The sequence below is a fragment of the Pholcus phalangioides genome, unplaced genomic scaffold (genome assembly GCF_987345545.1).
Source record: "Pholcus phalangioides strain wild (caught in Gottingen) unplaced genomic scaffold, Ppha-v1.0 ptg000022l_1, whole genome shotgun sequence".
Lineage (NCBI taxonomy): Eukaryota > Metazoa > Arthropoda > Arachnida > Araneae > Pholcidae > Pholcus > Pholcus phalangioides.
The window spans coordinates 2,757,445-2,783,580 of NW_028301615.1; the positions used below are offsets into that span (position 1 = coordinate 2,757,445).

A 26,136-nucleotide genomic window follows, 5' to 3' on the forward strand; every position below is an offset into this window, starting at 1 on the left:
TTTAATTAAGTAGATGGGGCCTATAATCAAATCGTAGAAATTCGAAGCAGTTGTGATGATAGAAAATTTCAGGTAACATATCGGAATCAAGTACAGTATCGCAATTTTGATTTTCTTTCAGAAACATGAACGTAAACAAAACCTTTATTTCCCCCCCCCCCCCCACCACATTTCGCGTGTATGAGATGTATTTCGTTTCCAAGTGCAGATGATTCATTAAGAATAATAAGGAAAAAAAGACCATGTTGCAAAGACCTTGCATTTCTTATTTTCTTAATGCTCTATGGTTCTTTTAAGGGGTATTTTTTTTTTTTCTCTTTTCATTCGGTAAAAATATCTTCCTATTTGATGTGAAGGTAATTTTTTTTTAATATTTTCTTCCAAGAGCTGCTTTTTCTGATGTCTGCGCCGCATCTAAAGAGGCGCTTTCTTCTAGAGGTTGAATACAAGTACTGTTGTTTGTTGTGGCTTTGCTCCTTTTGGTTGTAAAGAATAATACTATGGAAAGGGAAGAACAACACAGCGCATGATGATAGTGGTGATGGGCGAAATCATTTTTTAGCTTCCGTACTTTTTGCTCGCTTTTTTTCCCCCAGTCCATGACCTCTGCAGAAAACAGCAACTCCTCAAATTCTTTTGACAAAAGAAACTGAAGGAAGAAAAAGAGGAAAAGTTTAAGCTGATAGAGAATGAGGGAAATACAAGAGCGTTATTCGAATGATAAGGTTAAGTATACGCTCCACCCAACATCTTTGGGCGAACTACTGGGCTGATCACCATTCCAGCTTTTCCTTTTTCCAAACAAGGAAAGCCTCAGTTTTTTTAATTTCACACTTGTTTTCTCTAATTTCAGCTTTCTATCCCGTTAACATCATTCTATAATGATTTTTAAATCACGAGCTTAATCGAAAGATACCAGACTTTCTCCCGAGCTATTTATATAATTGCATGTACTGAAAATTTCCTTCACATATTCATAAAAAGGTGTTTGTTTGCATTTATTTCACTTGTTTTGGGAAGAGACTGAATAGCTTTGACAAAAATTACAGTATCAATTATTGTAATTGGTTGCAGATTAAAGTATTGAGATGTGTCTGTGTATAGATTCAAATTATTTTTGAGATATAGGTGGAGTGTTTGTATGCTAGGTAAACCGAACATGCAACAAAGTAAATGAGTTGAAAGAAGTAAAAGTTTTCTTGAATTTTTCATTTTTTTTAGTACATTTATCAATTGGAAGGGGAGGACGTTTATTTTCAATTTCAAAAAACGTTAAGATTTATTTTCTAAATAGCAGTATGCCATCTCTGAAAATTAAGAATACGGTAACTTATATTATTTACTACCATCTCTCAAGGCACTATTTCAAAAAAATGGTCATAATGTTAATGACATTACTTCTAAACTACACAGGCACCTCGTCCACATTCCTCTCCGAAACTTCTAACGAATTGGTGCATGTCGGAATGTATATGTAGTGAACCTGACGTGAAGTTAGTTTCTGTGTAATGTTTGTTATGTGTAGTGTTTTTTTGTTTTTGTTTTTTTTTTAATTTTGAAACTTTTCTAACTGTGAGTGAAGTGTAATGATTGACTAATTGTATCTATGTAGGTCTGTTGCTCTCTGTGGCAAGACATTTTAGCAGGGTGATCGGCTGGCATTTGAGCTTCGAAGTTGGGAACCACAGAAAACCAACTTCAGCCAACCACCACTGCGGCGATGGTCGGTTTCGTACCCGGGTGGCAATGATACTTTCAATCGTCAATCGTTTTTTCTACGTGTTTCCCGTTTTACACTTGGTAAACAGAAGAAATGAACTTGAACGACCTGATTTCGCCCCCCCCCCACCTTTAAACTTTTACATAAACGTGCTTTATGGTCTATACGATTAAATAATCGACGTTTGGGTTTATCCAAAATTCAAAACGAACACGACTATACGCGTTTCAGAACTATATGAAGTTCCTTCATCACTAGCAGAAATAAAGAAGAAAAAAATATTGAAAAAACTCCTTATAGCGGGAGATACTCGCTGTTGTAGACAAGAGTCAAATTAATTTGACTCTTAATTCGGCCTGTAAAAGATCTTTTGTTCTCGGATTTGCTAATTTTTAAAATCATCTGAGTATTTTCATCGTAGATAAAAGGAAGAAATGGTTGTGTGTGTGTATTCTTATTTGTTTGTTATACTGATCGCTTGATCTCAAAATTATGGAACACGTTGCTGTGATCATTGTGATTGAAAATTAGATTATTATGTGAGAGAATTGTTATTCAGATTTCAACCTAAAATATTTCTTTTGTTTCTCGTTGAGCGATTTCTCGCATATTTTTTTAAAGAGTGTCTGCCACGTTTTTTTTTTAACATTATCATTGCTTCACGAAGTACGGAAGTCTGACGCTTCAGAGCTCGACGACGTAGTTACAACCCATAGAGCTTGTGGCCTGAATAATGTCATATTTCGACGGTGTTGCTGTTTTGGCTTGGGCAATAGACTTGCCTCTCCCTTCAGAATGCTCGTTTTCAAACGTGTTTTTTTCCTGCGGATGTAGATGAATTTTTTTTTTTTTTTTGGTGACGCCATACTTTCTCCTTACGTAAAGTGCTCCATACGGATAGCGTTGCAGAAAGGACAATAAAACCTCTTCAGTTATCGTACTTTTATATCTTCAGAAAAATTTCGATTTATCACTTGATTTTGTTACCACTCCACAAATAGTGATTGATCCAGGGCCGTTTTAAGAGTATCGGGCCCCCGGGCCGAGTGGTTTTTCGGTGGCTCTACCTGGTATATCTTGGAGAATTTCAACCCGATCTCATTTTTGTGAGACCCCCGGGCCGTGCCCGGGTGGACCCATGCGTTAAGACGGCACTGGATTGATCTGACGTTAAAAATTCAAATGCAGTCTGGCGTCGATTTTTGAAGCGTACTAGTATTCAGTATGGTTTGTATTTGTGGGAGAAAACAATTCTTGGTGGGGTGATTTAGACGAAAACTGTATCCAACATATTTGTTGCGTCATGCATAAAATAGGGTTGAAAATTCAACCGACATATTCTTTGAATGCATTTGTGTAAACCAAGTCTTTTCACTTTCTTAATATCTTAATTAAATCAGTCTGAAAAGGACCGGACACTTTGAAAGTTGAACTTGCGTCGAGAAATTTTTTTTCTTATTGTTATTCATTTGATTTATTTTGTTATTCATTATCTGATGGTGTTGGCACATAGGGTGACATTTTTGTCTTCCTACTTATGTGGCTGCACTCAACCCATGACTAATGTGGCCATATGGCTGAATTAACCCATTTTTCACTGCTCTCCCAATTCTTTGCTGGATTGCAAATTTTTTATATATTCGATACTGGTTACATATTATATACACTTTTGAGAAACATCTAAATATGGGACATTAATTTTTTGCATGTTTTTCTTCGTAACCAATGTAATCTTGAAATTAACTTTTTAATTCACGTAAATTAGTTAACTTCATTGAAATAGTAATTATGATTTCCGGAAACTTAGTGAGCCATGTGACCAAAAAATTTTATTTTTCAGGCGTCAAAAAATCAAATTTGTTTGCAAAAAAAATTTAAAAAGTACCATAACACATTTTAGGTCTTTTAATTCCCGTCAAAAATTTGTGCTTTTTTTGTGGTTAGTGGTCATATCAACATTTTCTTTTTACCTTGTTGTGAGAAAATATATAAAGGAAATGAGTTCTGGTGAAAGAGAAATGACAGTTCATAAAGAAGAAAAAAATATTTATTTCGATAATACACAAATCAAATGTTCGATTTGCGTAAAGAGCGACAGGTTAATATTTCACGACTCAGGACACTTATTCATATTACCCCTATTTTTGAATGAACATTCTTGAAAATTCTATCCATCTAAGGAATTCGGAAGCGACTAATCGGCAGGTTGTTGCTTCTATGTATTCATACGTGAATTTTAATGTTAACTTCGGTGGGAGCTCGAAATCAAAAACCGTCTTCAGCTGACTACCACTGTGCCACATGTAAGAATCGACTCCTTGGGTCTTGCCATACGAGACTCACACGGTCGCAGTTTTTTCAAGAACTTGGAAAACGACGTTTGAATGTTTACCCATGGTTACACTAGGAAAGTTGTTTTCCTAAAATGCTATGTAAAATGTGTTTCAACAAAGGAATGCACGTTCACGTTTCTGGCAAAACTTGGGTTGCAAGCAAGTGATCCAACTAGCTGATAAACCCAAAAAAAGAAAATTTGCACGTCTCCTCTGGCATAAGGGGACGACTTACCTCACATGCTCCTCGTAAGCATTTCTTCTGAGGTATTTCCAAGTTTTTCCTATTATGTAAGGCCACCATGGGTTGAAGTTTTTGCTCGCCGCGCCTTTGAATTGCTGAAATCAGTCTTGTCGCAGACAAATTCGTATTTGTGAACTTTTTCGTCACGGTAAAGACCAACAGGGGAGGGGGGGCGGGGTGCCCAAAATGGCATTAGACCGGGATTGTGCTTGGTTTAGAATAATTCTAAGCTTTTGAGTACGGCCTATATAATTTATTTTTATACACTATTTTCTTGAATTTATACCATAATTGTTGTTTTAGATTTTGTTGAATTGAATTTATCATCCACTCGCGGACAAACATGACCACTGACCGCCCAGAGAGACCGTGTTGGGATGGTTTGCGCTCTTTCCCGCTGAAAGGAAATCACCCACTCACTTTAACTTTCCATCTTTCTGGCCGTTAGTTGGTTATTGATTCGAGCTACAGCAGATTTTCCATAAATATTGTGAAGGGGAAATTCTTAATCTATTGATCAAGATTCTCAGCGTCTTATAAACGAGTATGCATAATCCATTTCTCTCTCCCGCATATACTTCAAGGCCGAACAGTTCTGCGCTTTTTATGATCAGAAGTGGCTGTCTTATTACTATAATTATGTATTCTATATTTTTCTTGAAAAATGTTTTCCTCCTATTAAAATTTTATTCCGTTTATTTTACGTAAATACAAACGAGAGATAATCTATGTCGCTTGTGATTGCGCGCGTCTTGTTATGGGGATTTTTTATTTTCCCTCTTCCTTGACCTTAACTAACTTGTACGAGTTTGGTTTTTCCTTTTATCAAATATTTTATGTTTTCTAAAAGAGGATAGGTTAAGCACATAAATAAAAGCTTAGTGCTTAAACGATTTCAAAATCAGATGCAATTCTTATTCTGGATTAGTACAAAAGAACCGCGTTGTTGTTATATTCTATAACTGCGGTTCGCAACCCTTCGATCGTGATCGGCTAGTGGATCGCAAGCCCTATTTCAGTCGATTGCGAGAAATTTTTTCCAGAGTATTTTTATTTGAAAATTCTTGCAATAAAAATTTATGAAATCGTAAATTATAGGGTATTTGCTGTTGAGCTTAAAATGGTTATATAAGCATTATGATAAAAGCAAGGTCCCAGCGTCAGGGAAATAAAACATGGTCAGCGAAAGGTTGGGGGAAGTATTCAAATATTTGATGAAAGTCAGGGAAAAGTTTTGTGAAGGGGAACAAAACTAAAAAAACAAACAAAAATTCAAAATTTCGGAAGTTAGATTTTGAATAATATTCCACCCCCACCCACCCAGAGTTTGGCATGGAAAGTCAGGGAAATGATCAAGCTGATTTTGCTAGGAACCCTGTAAAAAACAATCCGTAAAGCGATTTCCATTAAAAATAGTAATAAACAGGGTGACGACACCAAGAAAACATTGGGTGGGGGGGGGGGGTCTGAAAGTTACTGGTCGTCCCGTATATACGGGACTTAAACGCTTACTCTGGAGGGTTAGAATGCATTGCATTGTTTTTTCAGAAATTATTGGGGGGGGGGTGTGGCACAAACGGCCTCATCCCTTAGGTTCCGGTGCCGATGGTAATAAATTTCTTCATGAATAAGGTGAATAAACCGTGTACAACAAACTTAACATGCTTTTTAAAGGATTAATTATGTTGTTGAATAGCAGTTAAAAGACATTAGTTTACGTGTCATCATTCATAATAAGGTAAAGAAAAAAAACTACGTATTTACTGCGTAAGAGACCACTCAACGCGTGTGCCATGAAGAAAAAAATCCGATGCTCGCACAGTTAAAGCTCTTAAATTTCAATTTTTTATTTTTCCCTTTTCATAGTTTATATGTGGCTTCTTGGCACAGGTTTTCACTGCGCATGTATAAGATAATTTGCATGTGTTGAGAAGTTTATTCGAAATTATCATAATTCAGGGCACGTTCATCTCATTGATGTCATTACAGTACTTTGGTTGTGTTTTTCTTTACGACATGGGGTCTTCCCACATTAAACCATCTTCCTCTTGTTGCTGCCTTCGCTTCGTGTCAGTCGTAATTTGGAAAGTTTTAAATCTTTCTTTTCCTCAAGCTCCTTACCTGACAAAATGCAGTGAATATATATTTTTTTTTTCAGTTTGAAGAAAAACATCGCTGTTCGAATTGGATAAAGAAAAGTTCTCCTTGTTTCATATGATTCGTTGCGACATCATCATTGTCGTTGGCACAAATAGTTGTTATTCAAGCGCATTATATTCGCGTGCATCCCCCAGAAGTGATGCGAGTTTTCGCACAGGGTGACACCCATTCCCTAATGATTATGGTCAGCTGCGGTTTTTGGGTCTTCGCGTTTTCTTATGCGTGCATGTTGAGAAAGAACGGTAGCATTTCTTTCATCATCTTCCTTTTTCTTAGGTTATTTTATCGTTTTGTTACGAAGCTCTCGGGATTTTGCAACTTTAAACGAAAGAGATAGACTCAGCTCACATACCCGAGCTCCTTGTTTATTTACATGGTCAGTGATTTCAGGTTACGTATAGAATATAGATGCTGCAAGACAGACTTGAGCCGCTCACGCCACGGCCGAATGCTACTGAAGCGAAGCAAATGGACATTCATGATCATTTCAATTTTTCTCTTGATTCAACACCCACATTTATCATATATACAAACGTGGGTACCGTTTACTTGGTAGTCTACAGAAGTGGTTCTCAATCTAGGGCCATATGGCCCCGTTGTAGTCCTGAGATGTTTTGAGGAGGCCATAGGTGAAAGTCAAGAAAAAAATTGGAGCCATGACAGTTGCTTCAGTGGGCCGCAGAGAACTGTGTAGAAATGATGCTTTCTTAAGTGAAAATATAGCGAGGGGGGGGGGGAATGTAACTTTTTTATAATTCGGCAGAACTGCCAATGAAACCAGGGCCATCTTAACGTATCTACCAGTTCAGTCATGTTCTACGGAACCTCATATCCACAGGGTGCATGCTTAGGCCCCTTTCACACGGAGCGGATGCGGACGCGGGTCCAGAAGAAGTTATAACAATTGGAATATACTGAGCCTTTCAGACAAACCGAAATTTCCCCGCACCTAGGAAATGTTCATGCGGGTCTGGACGTCGTCCGCATGTGTCAAAACCTAAGTGCGAGCTCCGCATCCTCACACATAAGTTTTGACAATTGGGTTACTCGGAGCTATTCACACGATGTGGAGTGAATTCATCCGCATCTTTGGTTACTTTTTAACGGAATTTCTTTATTTAGCCATAAATACCCTTAAAAACACCATATGAGGGTCCCTGTTCATCAAATATGATGTACCCACATACGTCTATCCCTTTGTTTCCTTCTGAGATGGAGATATAGCAACTTTAACTACCTTTTGTCCATATTTCACAATTTTATACAACAAAAACTGTCAACAACGGCCACTGACGGGACCAAAATTAAAAACCGTTCTTTTCATTACGAATATTTAATTGACTACATACTTTAATAACTTTTAAATTTAATTAAAAAATTTTAATTTTTTTCTTTTTAAATTTTTAAAATTTAAAAAATATAAGTATTTTAAATATTTTTATTTTTTAAAATTTTTAATGTTTTAATTTTTTTAAGCTTTAAAAAAAATACTTTTATTAAACAACGTTATCCACGTACGGTGTTCACTCAGGGCCGGATTAAGACGTTTGAAGACCCTAGCGCTTGAATAGTTTTGGTGGTTCCCTCGATACCTACAAGTATATTTATATTTTACTCAATATTTAGTCTATAAACTGACAAAAAAAAAAATGAAATTTTATGTTTCAGAAGTGACTAATCTAAGGATGGGATTTCACTTTAAAAGGTTTATGAAAGTTATTTTATAAAACTTGAAAAAAGCAACTAATAAATTTATCGGTTGCATTCGAGCAAACGCAACCGATCAGCTTATTGATTGCATTTTTAAAAGAATTATAAAATTTTTGTAGTGTAATCCGGGCTCAAAGCCGGGATTACATTATAAAGGTTTATAAAAGATATTTTATAAATGTTGAAAAATTCAACCAATAGGCGCATCGGTTGCATTCAAGCAAATTCGGACGGTGATCTTATTGGTTGAATTTTTCACGTTTTATCAAAGAGCTTTTACAAAACTTTTATAGTGTAATCCAGGCCTAAGACAGAATTGTGATGTGAATATTTCTAAGCACAGACATTTTGAAAAAGTCTCCACCCCCTCCCCTTTTTTTCTACTTACAAAGTCTTTGATATATCCTGATTTTTCTTTTTTTTGGAACATCGATGTTTTGGATGTTTTTGGATTGGATTTTTCGAACATTCGATGTTTTTGGAATTTTTCTTTCATATTCTTCCGAAAAAACAGATTTTTTTATTCAAAATATTTTGAAAATATTTTAAGATATTTTCTCCCATCGACTACTTGTGAAGATCGGAATGACGGCATCTTTATACCCATATTCTATGGGGCTCTAGATTAAACCACCGAAGAATGGCTCTAGGATGCCTATGGGCACTCAATCAAGGTTGAAGGAGAAAAGTAATTGAAAAAATTGCAAAAAAAATAGTTTTTATGCACGAATTTCAAACTAAAAAGTTTGAAATTCACATCATCTTTAGTGCTCGTGTGAAAGGGTATGCGGACCCGCGTCCGCTCTGTGTGAAAGGGGCCTTAGTACCGTCTTAACACGTGGGCCCCGAGGCAAGAAGAGGTGGGAGGGTCATGATAGTGAAATCTAGTTAAAATTTTCGAGGGTGAATATGTAAATTGGTTGACAGGTTGAGCACCAAAAGAATCGCTTTGTTGGGGGGGGGGGGGGCTGTGATATTGTTAAAAACTCTGGGTCTACACCATAGTTTCCCAAATTTTTTGTTCCATCGCCCTCTTCAGGAATTTTCTCTCCTCGTCCCCCAACTCAAGCGAACCGATAGGATCTTATGTTATACCTGTAGCTTCAATCGCCCTCCGGACCATTCTGTCGCCCCACTTTGGGAAACACTAGTCTACGTGATGAGATCTGGTACCGAGAGATAGATTTCTGATACCATATTTTTCAAAAAACAAATATGCACAAGCACAAATATGTAAGCTTTTACTTCCTGCTCCAGAATATCTCTTTACCCGAGGGACCCATCATGTTGAGACGGCCCTGCATCGAACTTCCACCAAGAGGGAACTCTAACCCCAGGGGCCGACGTTGTTTTTGTTCACTATGAAAAAAATCGCAAAGGATTATGGGAAAGGAGCAAAAAAACCGCAAAAATCCATCAATAGAGTGTAAATCTTTTTCTTTGTCCCTACGAAAGGGGGCGGGGGAGCTGTTTTCAAGGGCGTAGCCAGGGGGGGGGACTTGGGGGTCTGGTCCCCCCCCCCCGAAATGTGAGAAAATGACCGAAAAAAGGGGAAAAAGATGGCCAAATCCATTGTTCTGTCACTTTGGTCCCCCCCCCCCCCCGAACGAAATTTCTGGCTACGCCCCTGGCTGTTTTGGTATCCCTAATCTTGCACACGTGAACAGGATTTTAAAATCCGGTTTTAGGAATGTTCCTGTAGTCCGATTTTGGATATGTTGTTCAATTTTGATTTTTGAATGCCGGTGTTCATCCACAAATTGCGTGGACTATAAATTTACCTAGGAAAAAAAATAAGTACAAATGGCCTCGTGCATGAGGGTAGGAGGGGTAGGTAAATAGGGAACCATGAGAAGAAAATATGTCCCAAAGGGAGGTCCATATTTGAAAAAAGGTTAAGAAACACTGGTTCACACACACACACACACACAGCTCTCGCCTTCCCCCCCCCCCTTGTGCTCGAATATTTTATGAAGTAAATGATTAAGTGTATCCAAAGGTTTTTCCATCCAAGGTTTTTTTCCCCAACAAATCTGATGTAAAAAATTCTTCGTGCGTTGCATATAACTACGAACAGTCGACATTGCTTTGACACTTCCAATATGTTCACTGAATGTTCACTCGAAAATAGACGTAAGATAATCTGATGGCCATTGAATATCAAACTTCATTTTGCGTGCTGATAGTGTCGCCACGATTATTCCAAGAGCCAATTTCCTCGCGTTGTCCCAACAGGGATGTATAATTTTATTCTGTAAAGCCCAGTTGACCTCGCTGTTTAGGCATATTTTTCGTAGACGCAAATAATTCGATACAAACACGGCAGGTGGGTTCGATTCGTGGCAGGTAGGTGAGTTTTCAAGGAACGCATGTAGCGAGGCAAGTCCAATGAAAAGGGAAACATCAACATTAAATTCTTATATCTTATTATTATGGAGATTAACTGCTTCCACATTCGTTTTTCTTTTCCCCCTTACCAGAAACTAATAACTTGAGCCATGAAATTCATTGCTCTCGCGTCTTTTATTGCTTGCACCATGTATCTTGTACACCAACTTCTTTTTTACAATATGCACCTCGGTATTGGTGCTAGTGTTTTTTCCAAGTTCATTTGTATGAACACTGTTTGAAAAAAAAATTCATTTCTTTCGGAGGTGCGCCGAGCAAATGACATTTTCTGTGATTTCTACGTATGATAATCCTCCTGAAGGAAAGGTGGACAATATTATATTTTCTCTTGGTGTTTGATAAAAAAAACATGAAAGGATTTTACTTGTTCGTCTAGCAACCCCCCCCCCCCTCCCTCGTCTTTTTCTGTTCCTGCTTCCTGTAGAATTTCAAGCAGCAATAACGTTAACTGTGGGGCACTTAGCTTGCTTGCGATTTTTTTTTTTATTCATTTCATTTTTTTTTTCAATTTGCTGTAATTGTGTGCAAAACAAACAGGTGACATTAGCCACCTGTTTTTTTTTCACCCTCCCATTTGCGTGCTTGCGAAAATTGCAAAAGCCGGAAACGGAACTCCGATTGAGAGAAGGTTGCTTTTGATTTTGTTAGGCTATAGATTCATGTATTAAATAGTCACTCCCCCCACCCCCGCTTTTTTTAAAAATAAAATATACTACATACTTTCTCTTTGACAGAGGAGAGTTTATTGTTATCCTATATCGTATATTTCCGAAATCGGTATGATTTTTTTTTTTTGTAATGAAAATACTCTGACCTCAGCAATTAATGCCACTACGACGAATAACATTATTTCCCTTCCGCATATATTGCCGCATTCCATTAGCATGTATGCGCGTTGGACGTTTATTTTTATGTGTTCTGAAATACATTTAGAATAACGACGAGCATATTAATACTGTATCTGTGTCACAATAACTGCTGTAGCGAAAGTTTATTTTCGCAGGCCATTTTAGAGAAGAAATCCATACCGTTGGGCCACTTTAAAGGGGGACTCAAAAAGGACTCCGGGGCAAGGACTCCCTAACTTTTTACTTTCATGGCATGCCTGTCTGATCTTGTGACACTTGAGTGGCACCTCAAAGTACCATGCCATAGTTGTCAGGAACCAAAGCGTTATTACTGTTTTCAATACAGGTTATTACAGCCTTAGGCATTTCCAATCTTTTATACCCACGGCACCCTGTCAAATGAGACTAAAATTTCGAATATTTAGATGCACCCTAGAGCACCGTTCGGCATTTGTAATTCACTCCTCTAGGGGTATTAGTTTTTAATTAGCACTCATCCACAAGAACACCCTTGGTCAAATTACCAAAGGAACCTAGGAACTCCTGCGGTGTGCCGTGGCCATTTGCAGTATGTTTCACTCTATGTTGGTACTCACCATTTCCAGTGAAAATTTAGTCACGAGTGCATTTGTGTGTGGGGTACCGACAAAAAATTAAGTAAGAAAAAAAGGTTTTTCAACTTGACCTTGTTTTTCAAATCAACCCTGAGTCAGAAAAAGCTGCAAATGGTTTATTACTTCAAAAAAGTATTTTACTGATTTTGTGCAGCACTTCAGTTCGTTTTTTCGTGGAATTAGCACATAGGCCTATATTCACGAAAATATAAATGTTTTCCATAAAAATTCCGATTTTTACTTAGGAGCCGTTCAAGTATTTAGGGAATTTTTTTGCTATTTTTGACCCCCCTCTCCCCCTTGTCAGCAAAATTTCGTCATCAGCTCTGCCCCTCTGAAAAATCAAAAATTTATTTTTTTAATGCAAAAAAAATATTTTTTTTAAATAAAATTTCGGAAGAAAATACCTTTATATATGTGTTATATTATAATAAATTTCTGTTAATTTCAATGCTATTTGTAGGCTATGAACTCAAAATTTATCTTTGATCAATTCATTGCGACCCACCCTCTAAGCCATATAATGATAAATCACATAAACGCCTTTGGTCCACGGACCATCTGATGTGGCCTGCCCTCCTCAAACCTGATTTTGTAAAAATGAACTAAGCGGCACATTTACATGTCGCTTAAGTGTCCCGTGGCACATTTTCAGATCACTTAAATGGCCTGGGACAGTTCCAGACAGTTCCAAAAGTCAGCAAATCGGAAACACCCCCCCCCCATCGATGCTGACGTAATACTTGAATGGCCCCTTATAACATGCCGAGTTTTCAACCAGTTTTTACGAAATTTGCAGAAAATATGACGCTATACATACTGTATAGAAAATAAAAATGTGACATCATTTAATGAGATATGAGTATTTTTAGTAAGTGATAATTTAGTAAAAGGAAATTGTGCATGCGCAAAAAAGTGTGATTTATTATATAAAATTTAGCAATAAAATTTTGGAATTCTGGCTGAATCATTATCGTGGCTGAAAAAATTTAAACGAAGTGAATTATTTCTTCACACACGCACAAAAAAAAGGAAAAAATTAAAAATGATTTGCTGACATTTTTTTTTTAGTATCAAAAATGCAAAAATCATTTGGAAAATTTCGAAAACTGAATACTCGGGGTCTGGAAGGGATTAAGAGATAGTGTGTGTATGTTTTTAATTTTTTCCGAGATCTCATAATTTTTCTTGATAAATCGTGCTTGTTCCAATTTACTGTTGACTTACTACTTTCTAGCAAAACAGTTATGATGTGGCTTTCGCTTAGCTTTTATAGAGAAATGATGCATCATTTCCTCAGTTCATTGCTGTTTTCCTTGAAACATAGAACAAGGCCCCCCTCAAGTCATGAATATAATAGAACGGAGCCGGAAAAAGAAGTAAATGGAAATGTTAACGTGATGGATCAACGAATGTTTTTTTAACTATCGAATGAATTGGTTTATTTCACTAAGAAAAATCTTTTGTCGCAATACGGCGTTACCTCTTGGTCTTTCCTTGCGGCTCATGAACATGTCACTGAGCATACATACTTCCAAATTACCATTTCATTTGATGTACGTTCGTTTATGTTTTTGTTTGCCATCGTTCTAAAAGATTTGTCACGTCTGCACTGAAGGATGAAAATTTGTGCGCGTGCAACAACGAAGAAGGAAAATTCTCCTTTTTTTTCCATCAGATTACAATTTAACGAATCGAATTTTTTCATTAGCATTAGTTATGTTCATTCAAACACTATGAGCGTAGAAAGCTGTCGACCAGTACATAGCGTTTTCCGTGAAATAAAAGCTCTTAGAATTAGGGCATGTGTGGTTGATATATTGAGATAGAAATCTTGTCAGCTGGGACGTACACTTTGGGGAATGTTGTTTGATATTATACATTTTCCCGTTCGATTCGCTTTTTAAGAAAAACTTTAGACGGATACTTATCGATTTTAATAATGTTGAGTGTTAGCACATTTGTTCACGTGATGTTAGTTTTTGTTTACGAATTCTAGACTCTATGCGTTGCTTTAGATTCTTTGTGTAGATTCTAATACGCATTTCGAAATTGTCGCTACTCGAGCATATTTGACGCTGTTATTGCTCCGTCGAATCATGTCTCCTACGTGAGTTTGTCCTTGATTTCATTCACCCGAACTGTTGATTTCTTCATATATTTTTTCCCCCTCGCCCATCAGCGAAGAACTTCAACCGCATTCAAGGTTAAAATTTTGCAGTAGCGACAGTATGCTCGCGCCAGATCGAAAACATCACCTTCTATTTAAAAGTGGACACCCTTGACTCTTTTTGTGACTTTCACTTCACCGTGAGAGGTTAAAGAATTCGAGCTTTGGCGTAATTATTGGCACGTTCTGTATCAAGATTTCGTAAGTTACTAGAGCGTTTTCTGTTCTTGCTGCTAGAGAAAACGTGCTGGGTTTTGCTGTTATTTTGATAGCAACATTTAATAATTTTAATCAACCTGTTGGACTCAAGAAACACAGTAATGCAGTGACACCCAAAAAGGAATACGGTTCAGTGGCCCCAGGGTCGTAACTAGGATTTTTGCCGCCCCCCACAACTTTAAAATTCGATAATTTTGTAATGGTGTTCTTTGTTTCTACCTAAAACTGCTGCCCCCTAAATTTTGCCGCCCGGGGCAGTTGCCCCTCTTCTAGTTATGGCCCTGAGTGGGCCTCTATAGATTTGCATAAAAAGAGGGAAACGCTAAGATTTTTTTTTATTCCGAGGAAAAAACGTGATCATTGGAATTATGTATTTTCGTTGTAACTCCGATTATTTTATGTTGGAGAATATTGTTTTAGTGGTTGTAAATTTTTGGATTATACGTTCTATCTTTCTGGATTCGAATCTATCGCTTATTAGTGTTGGAGGTTTTTGTTTCCCCCAAAAAACTAATAGAAAAAGGGGGTTTTTTTTTCTTTTTTTTCAATACTTTACAGTGGTATCTTTTTCTTTCTTTAAATACATTATATAAAATCGGTCGGACAGATCGACCTTGTACCGATTTCTCGCAACTGTTTGCTGGCTGTAACGTTCCCACCTCAGCAAAATTGGTGCTTGCCTCTCCTTCTCGCTGGGTGACCATTAAATAAAACGCACAATTGAAAGCATAAATTCTGTTTGTGAATATCTGTATTCATATTTGCCCTTGTGTGCAACGTTACGCGACCTTTGGTCACGATCTCTTACGCAAAATCTAGGTGAAAAGTATCCAGGGAGAAAATGATGTGTCACCCGTGTTGAGATAACCCAGCGACCATGTGTACTTTTGTTTTTGAGAATTGGGACTTGGATTTCCTTTACGGTCCCTCGTAATAACGATTTCCGTGGCTTTCTCGATTCTTCTCCCATCACACTCCAACCCTTTTCTTTTTCTAAGTTTCTTCGTCTATTGTTCTTATACACAACCCTGTCCTGTTAAACCTAGTATTTTTTTTTTTTTTCCTTTCTTTATTGCCTTTTCCTGTTTTGTATCCATTGAACATTCTTTACTACTTCGTCTTTCACAAACATTGTACAGGCGTTGTGATCATTTCCTCGTTATTCTCGATCGTAGCCAAAAAAAAATTATTGTTTTTCCCCATTTCATAACTAGATTTTTCCATTGTTTCAATATCATTTATTCAATATTTTCATACTCTTGAAGTCATAAAAATGCTAATTGTGATAGGAAACGGTAGAAAATTCCAAATGAGTTTTAGGTTACTGTTATGCGTAGCATTTCACAATGGAAACTTGAATTTTTTTATGAATTGGTTCGCAAATAAGCATTCGTATCTTTGGTACTGAACGCATCGTGACGACGTAGATGATGAATCTATCTACATTTCCAATTTTATCTTATGTTTTTTTCATATGCGTTTTGCAGATTGTTCGAACGTGAGGCATATTTAGGTTTGCTAATGTGACGAATATAAAGGAAAAAACCCGTCTCTTTTTCATCAAACTGCATCGATGCAGAATAAATTTGAATTTCATTAGTGCCCGCGTTATCAATAGTTTTTCCTTTTTATAATTTTTGTCATACCATGCCATTTTCTGCGCACGAAGACCGGTACCTACAATTTATTACCGATTCCGAATAGACAACTTTTTCTTCTCATATCGTAGAGGTTTCACAAAACACCAAAGCTGGGTTAAAGAATTACCTTAACCCAGCTTTGGGTTTCACTGCATTTCAAGTACGTTTTCAACGAAAAGCATTAAGTTGCACATCCACGAGTGGATTTTCGTTTCTTTAATATCTGCTGCGCAACCGCATTTCCAAATGATTCACTAATTATTATTGAGAAAACTATATGTAGAGTGGCAGCGAGGACAAGATACGTCGATTTCCAAGTCTTTTCCAAAGTCACGGTCAAGGTTAATCGCATAAAGTGTGGCGGGAAAAAAAAAGGTTCAATTTCCAGAATGGCCTTGGCAGAGGAACAATTCTCTGCTGTGAGCGAGCGATTGCCGTGCAATCAGTCATCTTGGTGAAGGAATTTTTCTCTCCTTTTTTTTCTGAAAGCTAGTTGAACACGTGTTCCATACACGAACTATGTGTGATGTGTGTATGTATAATTTCTTAGAAATGTCTGGAGGCGATGGTCGAAGCAGCTGTTATCGGTTGTCTTTGCTAGTAGTTTGTATATAATGATATGCGAGCTCTTCATACCTGTTGCTTTTTCCACCCATTCATTTTATCTAGCCGCTAAATGTGACTTTTTTTAACTCTCAACCAGCATCAGATCTGAGACGGGTCGCTTCTACTTTCAGTTCGTAGCTTCGTAATTTGCGAGTAGAAAAGGGTCAGCGCAAAGTGCAAAATGCATGTGAATTCAGTTGTTATGCAAAAATGGAGGAAGGAAAACTAGATCGCTCAGAAAACGCTTAGCTTTCACCCATGCTATGAACTTGGAAATGATTGTTCCTCCCTTTTTTTGGGGGAAAAAGAATGCTTAATTGAGAGTTTCTGGTGGGGTAATAATGTTTATCAAACTTCATTACTCTCCCGTCTTCACCTCTCTCCGTCCACTTTGAGAAAATGAAAGCAACAAGTGAGAAGTTCCAAATTTTTCTTTTCCACATGCTTTTAACACTTTTTTTTTTTTTTAAGCAGTGATACATTTTGAAGAAGACAAGCAACTCCCTCGAATGGTTTCGCAGTCAAACCACTCTACAAACGTAATTCTTGGTCTTGATAGGTCATTTATGTATGTACGGCCAGTTATTCCTACGAATATATAATGAATCTCGAAAAATACGAAAATCTGATTATAACAATATCGATGATTTGATTGTCGTCGAATGAAGTTTATTTTATTTTGTATATACCCGTAATTGTCATCGCAAATTTCATCTAAAAGTTTTCAATCCTTAAAATCATCTGTGTTTGCAGATATGTTTTTCGTTTCCTGCCCTATTATTTTCCTCCCCATACTGGGCGAATCATATATTTATAACTTTTTTACTTTTTTATCCTAAAAAAAACTGAGGCACGTGGAAAAACCTAGATTCGACCAGTCGGAATCCTAACTGACGTTAGGGGAATATTTGAGGCAACAAGAAAAATCTATGAAACCTTCGATAAACTAATGATCGCCCTCACCCTTTGATGACAGTGAGACTTCATAGGGTACCTTGCACGTACGGCGAAGTCTACATACGCACAACTAAACGATCAATAGCAACCAGAATTGAATATGAGAGGAAACTGAAAGTTTGGGCTGAACAGGTGAGTCTGTGATTGCAGAATTCCCTCTTATCAAAAACTGTCTGATGAAATTCAGAGAAATTAAAGGTTCTATCCGGCAAAAACTATTTGCTCCTTCCCCCCCCCCCCTCTCCAAATTATAGAAAAAGGAAGAAATCTTCAGAGACCTCAACATTCTAACAGAAAAGAAAAGACAATAAAGTTGAATCAAACTTGCACCCCGCCCTTGAGGAACAGGAAACCCTCTCGTTCCATGACCAAATCAGAGACACATCAGGGCCCAATATCCGAAAGAAACTGACGTCTAGCGCTCGCGATTACTGTATGTGTCCATTCTGAGAGCGCATTAGAGACAAATAGATATTCGAGAATTGATATATTTAATTAGGAATGGCTATCAGCAACTGTTGAACAGTTGGTACGACAACGACGCAGAATCGAAGGCAATCGAAAGGTTCATGGTTTGAATCTCCCCCTGTTTTTCCCCCTGTTCTACCTAATATCTTCAATTTTTTGAATGATTATATTGATTTATTTTTTTTTTAATTTTCATTTGACTCATAGCTGTTGTTAAGGGGTCACGTACCCTTTAACATGGGGAAAAGTTCAAATATCATTATAATATGTACTATTAAAATAGTAAAGTAGTTAAATGAACTATTTAACCATTAATATATTAGCAATGTTTTTACACTTTTTGATTACACGTTATCCTATGCCAGTATAAATTTTATATACTATTTATAATACTTCATTTTTTTTAAATTTTCAAATACATCATAAACAGCTTGCGTGCATGATACAATGACATGACATGGCATCAATGTAGCCATACGATATTGAAATTAAAATGAAAAAAAACGGTTCATTTCATAAAAAGAACTAAATTATGGAGCTTTCAGATCCATACATAAATATTTGATTAATAAAAAAATACATTTTCTTTAATTTTTGAAATTTAAAGTAAATTGTAATAAGATTGAATCCATGAAATTTCCAATCTTATAGTTCATTTCATGAAATGAACCGTTTTCTTCGTTTTAATTTCAATATTGTGTGGTTACATTGATGTCATGTCATTTTATCATGCGCGCAAGCTATTTTTTATGTATTTTTTGAAATTTTTTCAAAAAATTAAGTATTATAGATACGTAAAATTTTATACTGACATGAAATAGCATATTTAATCAAAAGTGGGAGGAAAACATTTCTAATAAATCAATGGTTAAATAGTATTTTGGATGATATTTCTAATTTAATTTTCCCCCATGTTAATGGGTATGCGACCCCTTAAACGTCCCGACATTCCCGGATGTGTGTGTTGTCACGATGCGCTTGTTGCGGGAGATGGCGTATCAGCCAGCCACCACACACGTTTTATTACTTTTCGCATAGTAAAATGAAAGTATTTGAGGTATTGTAATTGTTTTTCTCAAAAATGAATTTTCATGAATAAATAATTTTTAATAATTACTTTTTTTATAATTTTTCACAAACGCAACACTATCACGAGCATAAAATACCGTAATCCGAATATCAGTCACTTCCTTCCACTTCTTGAACAAGCATCGTTTTCCCGTCGTGTATTTGGAGGAAAATCCAAAGAATCATCTGAAGTAAAGTAAGAGGGGGGGGGGGAAGTTTCGGGAGGGATTCCAACCATCAACTTTTCTCTTGCCTTTGAACCGTCGTCGTACCAACTGCTCAACAGTTGCTGCTAGCCACTGCTGATTAAATATATCAATTCTCGAACTTCTATTTGTCTCTAATGCGCATGCGCTCTCAGAATAGACACCTATAGTAATCGCGAGCTATAGACGTCAGTTTCTTTCAGATATCCTTTTATAAGCATGGGGGGGATGGTAGGGCCACAGATTATCTTTGCTACTGATACTTTTACCAAAAAGATTTTTTCAAGACCTCTGTTTTGTTTTGCCCTTGGGATATGTGAAAGGGTGAATTTTTGTAGAGGAAGAACTTATTTATGCATAGTGTTTGTAATTAAATATTCCATAGGCGTACGCAGGATTTTCTCAAAGGGGTAGGGAGGGTTTAATTTATCAAGAGTATCCTGAGATCGTTTGCAAAGAATACTTTTTAAAAAAATAATATATTAATAGATATCAATGGTTTCACCCACTAATTCTTTTGTCATAACTCTATTATACCATGCTCTAAAGTATTAAAATGTTCAAAAATTTCCGGTAAAAAAAAGCACAGGGGTTTAAACAGACCTCCGTCTTTCTAGGTGTAATCCCTCAATCCGCCTTTTAAGTGTTAAATTATACAAACGGTTTTGCTCCTGGCAGACAACCGTCCAGTTCATTACCGAAGCTGGATGGCACCATTTAAGGATGTGAAATATTTTCTTATTTTATTTTAATTCAATAAGCATAATGATTTAGTTATTAGCATAAAATCAATAGTATTCTTTTTAGCCCCCGTTGATAAATGTGTAAAACAAAAACCGGGAGAGGAGAGAAAATCCTATCAAATGCGAGTTCTTTTGATAAGTCATATTTGATTAGGGGCCGTTCAAGTATTACGTCATCATCAATGGGGAGGGGGTTTCCGATTTGCTAACTTCTGATGACAAAGGGGGAGGGGGGGGTTTGGATAATGCTTACGTCATCAAACACCCTTTATGAAAATATGATTTAGGATTTAGAGGAGCAAAGCTGATGACGAAATTTTGCTGACAAGAAGGGGAGGGGGGGGGGGGGGTCAGCGTTTTGCTGACTTTTGCTGACAAGGGGGGGAGGGGGTCAAAAATGGCTAAAAATTTGCTTACGTAATACTTGAACGGCCCCTTACTGGAAAAAAAATATCTCGTCAATCTACATAAGGCATCACCGTAACTTTTTTGTTTATTCATTTTGTATCATTCGTTAACAAAAAATTCAATGCAGTAATACTCGTTCTGGAAGAAAAATTTCTCATGCTAAAATTTTAGCTATTACATTTTTTCCTTCGGAGTTATTCTTTGCGCAAACGTATTCGAAGGAAAACAGATTCTGCTGTGATATATATTTTTGATTCGTTGAGCGATTTGGATTTTTTTTCCAACTGCTGCAACGTTTAGGAACAAAGTAGAGTCCACTGAGAATTGTGTGGGAAAACAATTTTCCCACACACTTTTTTTTCTTCCCAGAAATCGATTGTTGTGTATTACACGAATCTCAGATTTTGTTTTGCATATTCTGCCAAGCGACTACTGTTCATGTTTGCCTTCGACTGTGAGAACGATACTTTCTGTGGTTTTGTTTCTCTTCGTAATTTTTTGCTGATTCTCTCTTGAATACAACCACTTTACGTTCACTTGGAACCTTTTCTTTCTTTTAATGAAATACGAATTTTTCAAAAAATAGTTGAAGTTGAGCGCGAAGTCGAACGATAAATGATGCTCTCTCCCCTTTCGCAAATGTAATTTGAAAATAATGTTGAACAGTTTCGATTTCACGGTCATTCGTCTTTGTATATTTTTCTATTCATGGTCTTTTTGAAATTTTACTTTGTGCAGTTGCACATGTCGCACACGCCGTAAGGCCGCTACACACTACTCTGACGTAACGTGGTCCCATGTCACGTCAAAGTAGTGTATAGTGGCCTTTATAGAGTGGCGTACGTAGACTTGTAACCAGATATTGACGTCTGTTTTCCTTTAATTTGTGTTGATCGTGATTAGGTGGTGAAGTTGAAACGCGCTACTCCTGTTCTGATCAGTTATTTCCTCTCCACATCTCAGTATTTTCAAAGAGTGGTTTGTTCAGTTCTAAACACTTGGAACTTCACTCGACATTTTTCTCGTTGGAAATAATTGGCGACTCGATTAATCTTGAATGGGAAAAGGAAAATGGTGCACGAATTCCAGCCCGTTTTGAGAATTTTATTTTTCATGGACAGCAGGCCCGTCATTTAGGGGGGGGCCTGGCTTTTGAAAATACACTGCAAATTATATATATACAAATATATATATATATGCGTACCTTTAGTACATGCTCTTTGCCCCTCCCCCCCCCCCGGAAAAAGTTGAATTGACGGCCCTGAGATGGACAGTCACATTATAAAAATATTCCATTACTTTAAAATATGATGTAGGACGTGAAGGTGGATATTATGTGTATACAGTATGTTGCAGTAAGTGTGATAAATCGGTGATTAATCGTGATCGCCAATCGTCTCGGTAAGTTTGATAAATAAAAGAAAATCATGCGATAATATCACTAAGATTCAACCATTTATCAGTTTGATGGGTGTGCACCACTCGTAATTTACCATAAAAACTAAATTTAGATAAGTGTAAAGAAGTTAGTATATGTAAAAAAAAATTATCTGTCTTATATATTGTTGACTTTCTTCACATGTATCAACATATGCAAACAAATTAGACATTACCGATAAAATTTATCATACTAGACGGAAATTTGAACAAAATGTCCGGTAAATTTAAGTAATTCATTAACGATTTATCATATTTACCAATATGAGATTATTCGTAATCACCGGATTTATCGCATTTACCGTTATATATGTATGAATTAATGATAATTATGTGCAAATGCCCCTTCGCCAGTCAAATAAATATTATAATTATGTCATCGGTGCTTTTTCATTCATATTTGGCCTTTGAAAAAATAATTGAGCTCTTAGGCTGCGGGAGCAATCCTGGGTGAAAATTTGGTCCGCAAGCAGGAAGGTTTGCGCACTCATAGCATAAAGTAATCAATTTCAGTTTTTCCTTGTACTTTTCTGTGGACATTTCTCTTCAGTTTTTCCTGAAATCGAAGAATCGGTTAACCATCCATGAACGAAAATAGTTTTTCCCCCTAAAATGTTGCACCCGTACGATGCAGCGATTTCTATGAATAAGATGAGCGTGTGCGTTCAGCTTTCAGCTGGATCATTATATAAAACTTGTCAGTGTCGTCCACCAACCTTTCCGCCGCCTCCTCCGCTAGTTGCGCGCGCAGTCTCTTAACGTGCCAGGATCAAGGCTTGTTGGCCGCTTTCTTGTTTCTGAGTCAGTCACTGTTTAGTCTGTTTCGGATAGCAGCTTCCACGCTGCGTTTTCTTTCTTTGTCTCTCTCTCCATTACTCTCAGTGTTTGTGTGTGTTCGTGCCGGCTGTTATGTAAATAAACGAAATCCTCAGTCTGTTGATAGCAGCAGGATGCCGTGACGGGGCGGAAACGCTTATTCTTCTGGGTGTATTGGATTCAGGTGTCATCTCTTCTGGGTGTATGTGTTCCGTTGAATCTGCAAGGATGACGTGAGATTTTCAATAGTTTTATTTTTTTCATTTTTCTGGTTTTGTTTTTCCTCCCTCTATTCTTTCATTTTTTTAACATGGGACCACATCCCGAGGTGCCGGTAGACGTTCAGAAATACATCGGCCCTTGCCTGATCACCCAGCAGCCCAGATCGAAAAGAAAGACCAATTGCCAACATCAAAGCGAAGGTGTTTCTGGTGCATACGGAGGGAACGCTAACGCTCTGTCGCCTCCTTGCGGCTCTTGCCGACGTGCTGTGGACGTTGGCGGAATTGGATGCTGTTACCCGAATTTCAATAAGAATTATGCCTGGACTGGTTTACCCCTTATCAGTATTGCCAGTTCTAGACAAAAGAATCGAGGCGCTTCCAGGGTCCGTTTATCCAACACTGGTCTCGGGAGGAGCAGTGAAAGGGAACGCAAAGATAGTTCCGGATCTGAGTGTCTTGGAAATCCCGCAAACTTGGAAGAAATCTTGTCGATTTCTCGTTTAGCGATTCATGCTCAAGGAGCTCCTCTCATCATATCACCAGCTTCGGGTGGCGATGCAGAGAAGTCGGACGGCTGCAATAGCAGATGTCCGGATTGCAGGGGTGACACCTGCCTTAACAGAAGACATCAGAGAGGAGGAGGTATCTATTGGAGCTGCAGTCCTGGAAGTAGCAGTAGTGGCAGTTGCTGTAGTTCCCCGATGTCCATTGTGGTACCGAATTCTTGTTATTCGCCGGATGACGAGAGCAACATTTATAGTGACCTATCGCGTCAAACGTCCCCCCTTCCTAGTGACAGCGTTAGCACAACCTCCGAAGATTCGATCACCTCTGAGAACGGATTGCCGAGAATTATCAAACCCCGCAAGAGACGTAAAAAAGACCGCCGATCAACTTTGGGTTTCTGTGAGAGCGCAGCTTTGGACGTGGTCGGTGGCAAAGCTATAGTCACTCTTAAACCATATCAACCTTTATGCTATGGATTTACCGAAGCCATCAACAACAAGGCTCCTTCGGACAAGACAACTGATTCTGGCCGCAATTGCTCCATCAAGAAGACTGTAACGACTTCCTCTTATCCGTACCCGTCTTCGCCATTGTGCCGTTGTCCATATTGTGTTCCTCCACCGCCTACCGTTATTACTCCTCCGGATTCGCCGATCGGTGGCGGCTCTCAGCAGGAAAAATGGTATTCGTTGGATCACCAGCACCATCGTAGACCGTCATCGTGTGAGATATCGACCAAGATAGTCGACGTGCCTGGTGGAAGTCGAGATCTGGAGATTAAGTTCCTGCCTCTAATAGACGATGACACAAACGCTATTGACTGCTCTACAGCTGAAAAGGGGACTCTTGTGCGTAAGTGATCATTTCTCGTAATTTTTCAATATACATTCGCGTTGTCATGCTTTTACTGAACACCAAAATTCTTGACCTATTTCAGTCACTCGAAATTTTATTCAGAAAATAGAAAACGGCCAAGGGCTTTCGTCAAATTTTCAACAAGTTTTCTCATTTTATTGAACATATTATTTTTATTGTTAAGGCGAAACATAAAATAATTTTTCATTGCGATTTTAATCATTTTCATATTTTTTCCACTTAGTTATCAGATACTAAATAATAGCCTCTCATAAGTTTTTCCAACGAGATATATTACAATAAATTATAAGGTGGTAGTTGTACTGACTCGCGATTTTAATTCACTTCATCGTAAATGTTCTTACTCAAGAATCACTTTCTGCTGAATTCAGTGTTTTCGTTACAAAGAGTATTCTCGTATCTTGGCCATTTCTTCTGATATCTCTTTATCGTTGCCATTCATACAAAATGTCGTATGTAAAAAACTGCACTTTTCAGGAGGCAAATGAAACTGAACAAGACTTGGTGTGAGCATATCTCACTCAATATTGAAACAATAGTTGGGGTTCTATTGGCCACACAGAAACATGTGAAATTTATACAGAACACGAAAACACGTATGCTTAACCTGTGTGAAACACGCACAGGCTTTTAGTGGCGTAAAAAAATAGAATTCTTCACACGTGTCATTTCTCACAAACGGCAACGATATACAATTTCCTTACTTCCGCAGTAACTTAATATCGAATAGCGAGATCTGCAATTCCATAATCGCTCGAATTCCCATAAATTACAAAAATCAATCACGAAAAAAGTGTCCGGTTAGAAAAGGGGGGGGGGGTGGTAAAAAATAAATTGTAAAATACTGTAAAAATTACCTGGCAAATTGAGCAAAAGTCTCAATTCCGGTTTCCCGTTATAAAGTGGAAATTCTGTTCACCGACCTGCTATGGTGTAATTTTCTGTATTTAATGGTTATCTATTACACGAACGTGATTGATCAGAGACGTGATTAAACGGAGGGAAAAAAATTAATTACTATATATGATAACTGTACAGGCCATGTAACATTTTACACTGCTGGCCACCCAAATTGCAACACCAAGAAATACAAGAGATATCGCAACAATATTTATTTTGTAGATAACATGTTGACCAAGCATCAAATGATTAAATTTATAGACTTATGTGAAGTGTGGTTCCTGCCAAAATCAGTAGCCAGAGTAGCCGCCATTGTTGGAGATCACCGCTGCCACACGCCTCGGCATTGATTCAAAGAGACTTTGGATGTGTTCTTGGGGTACAGCAGACCAAGCAGCTTCCACGCGTTGCCAAAGTTGATCTGGTGTGGCAGCTGGGGATGTAATCTGGGTCAATCGTTGAGCAACCATGGACCACATGTTTTCTATCGGCGAAAGATCCGGAGAGCGAGCTGGCCAGGGAAGCAATTCAATCTGGCGATTGACGAAGAAACTTTGGACAATGCGTGCCACGTGTGGTCGCGCATTATCTTGTTGAAATATGGCTGTGGGCAAGCAATGAAGGTAAGGAAGGACAACTGGCTCCAACACCTCGGAGATGTAGCGCTGGCTTTTTAAAGTACCGGCAATGCGTACTAGAGGAGTGCGAGAGTGATATCCAATACCGCCCCATACCATAATACCCGGTGCAGGACCAGTGTGGCGGTGCATAACGCAGCTGTTCAGCATCCTCTCTCCACGGTGTCTCCAGACTCGAATCCGACCATCGTGGTGTTGCAGACAGAAGCGTGACT

At 37.8% G+C, this 26,136-nt stretch overlaps 1 protein-coding gene across 2 annotated transcripts in view; it reads left to right on the forward strand.

The window, feature by feature from the left end:
* twin (CCR4-NOT transcription complex subunit 6-like twin) overlaps positions 1-26,136 on the forward strand; it is a 117,761-nt gene that overhangs the window by 22,652 nt on the left and 68,973 nt on the right. The window contains exon 1 of one of the 2 annotated variants that reach the window (XM_089250101.1): positions 22,761-24,359. The exons of the other annotated variant lie outside the window; for it this stretch is intronic. Coding sequence (XP_089106227.1) covers positions 23,087-24,359 — 1,273 coding nt within the window. The 5' untranslated portion in view covers positions 22,761-23,086. Of the gene's footprint in view, positions 1-22,760; positions 24,360-26,136 lie in introns of those variants that run through there. 2 annotated transcript variants of the gene reach the window in all.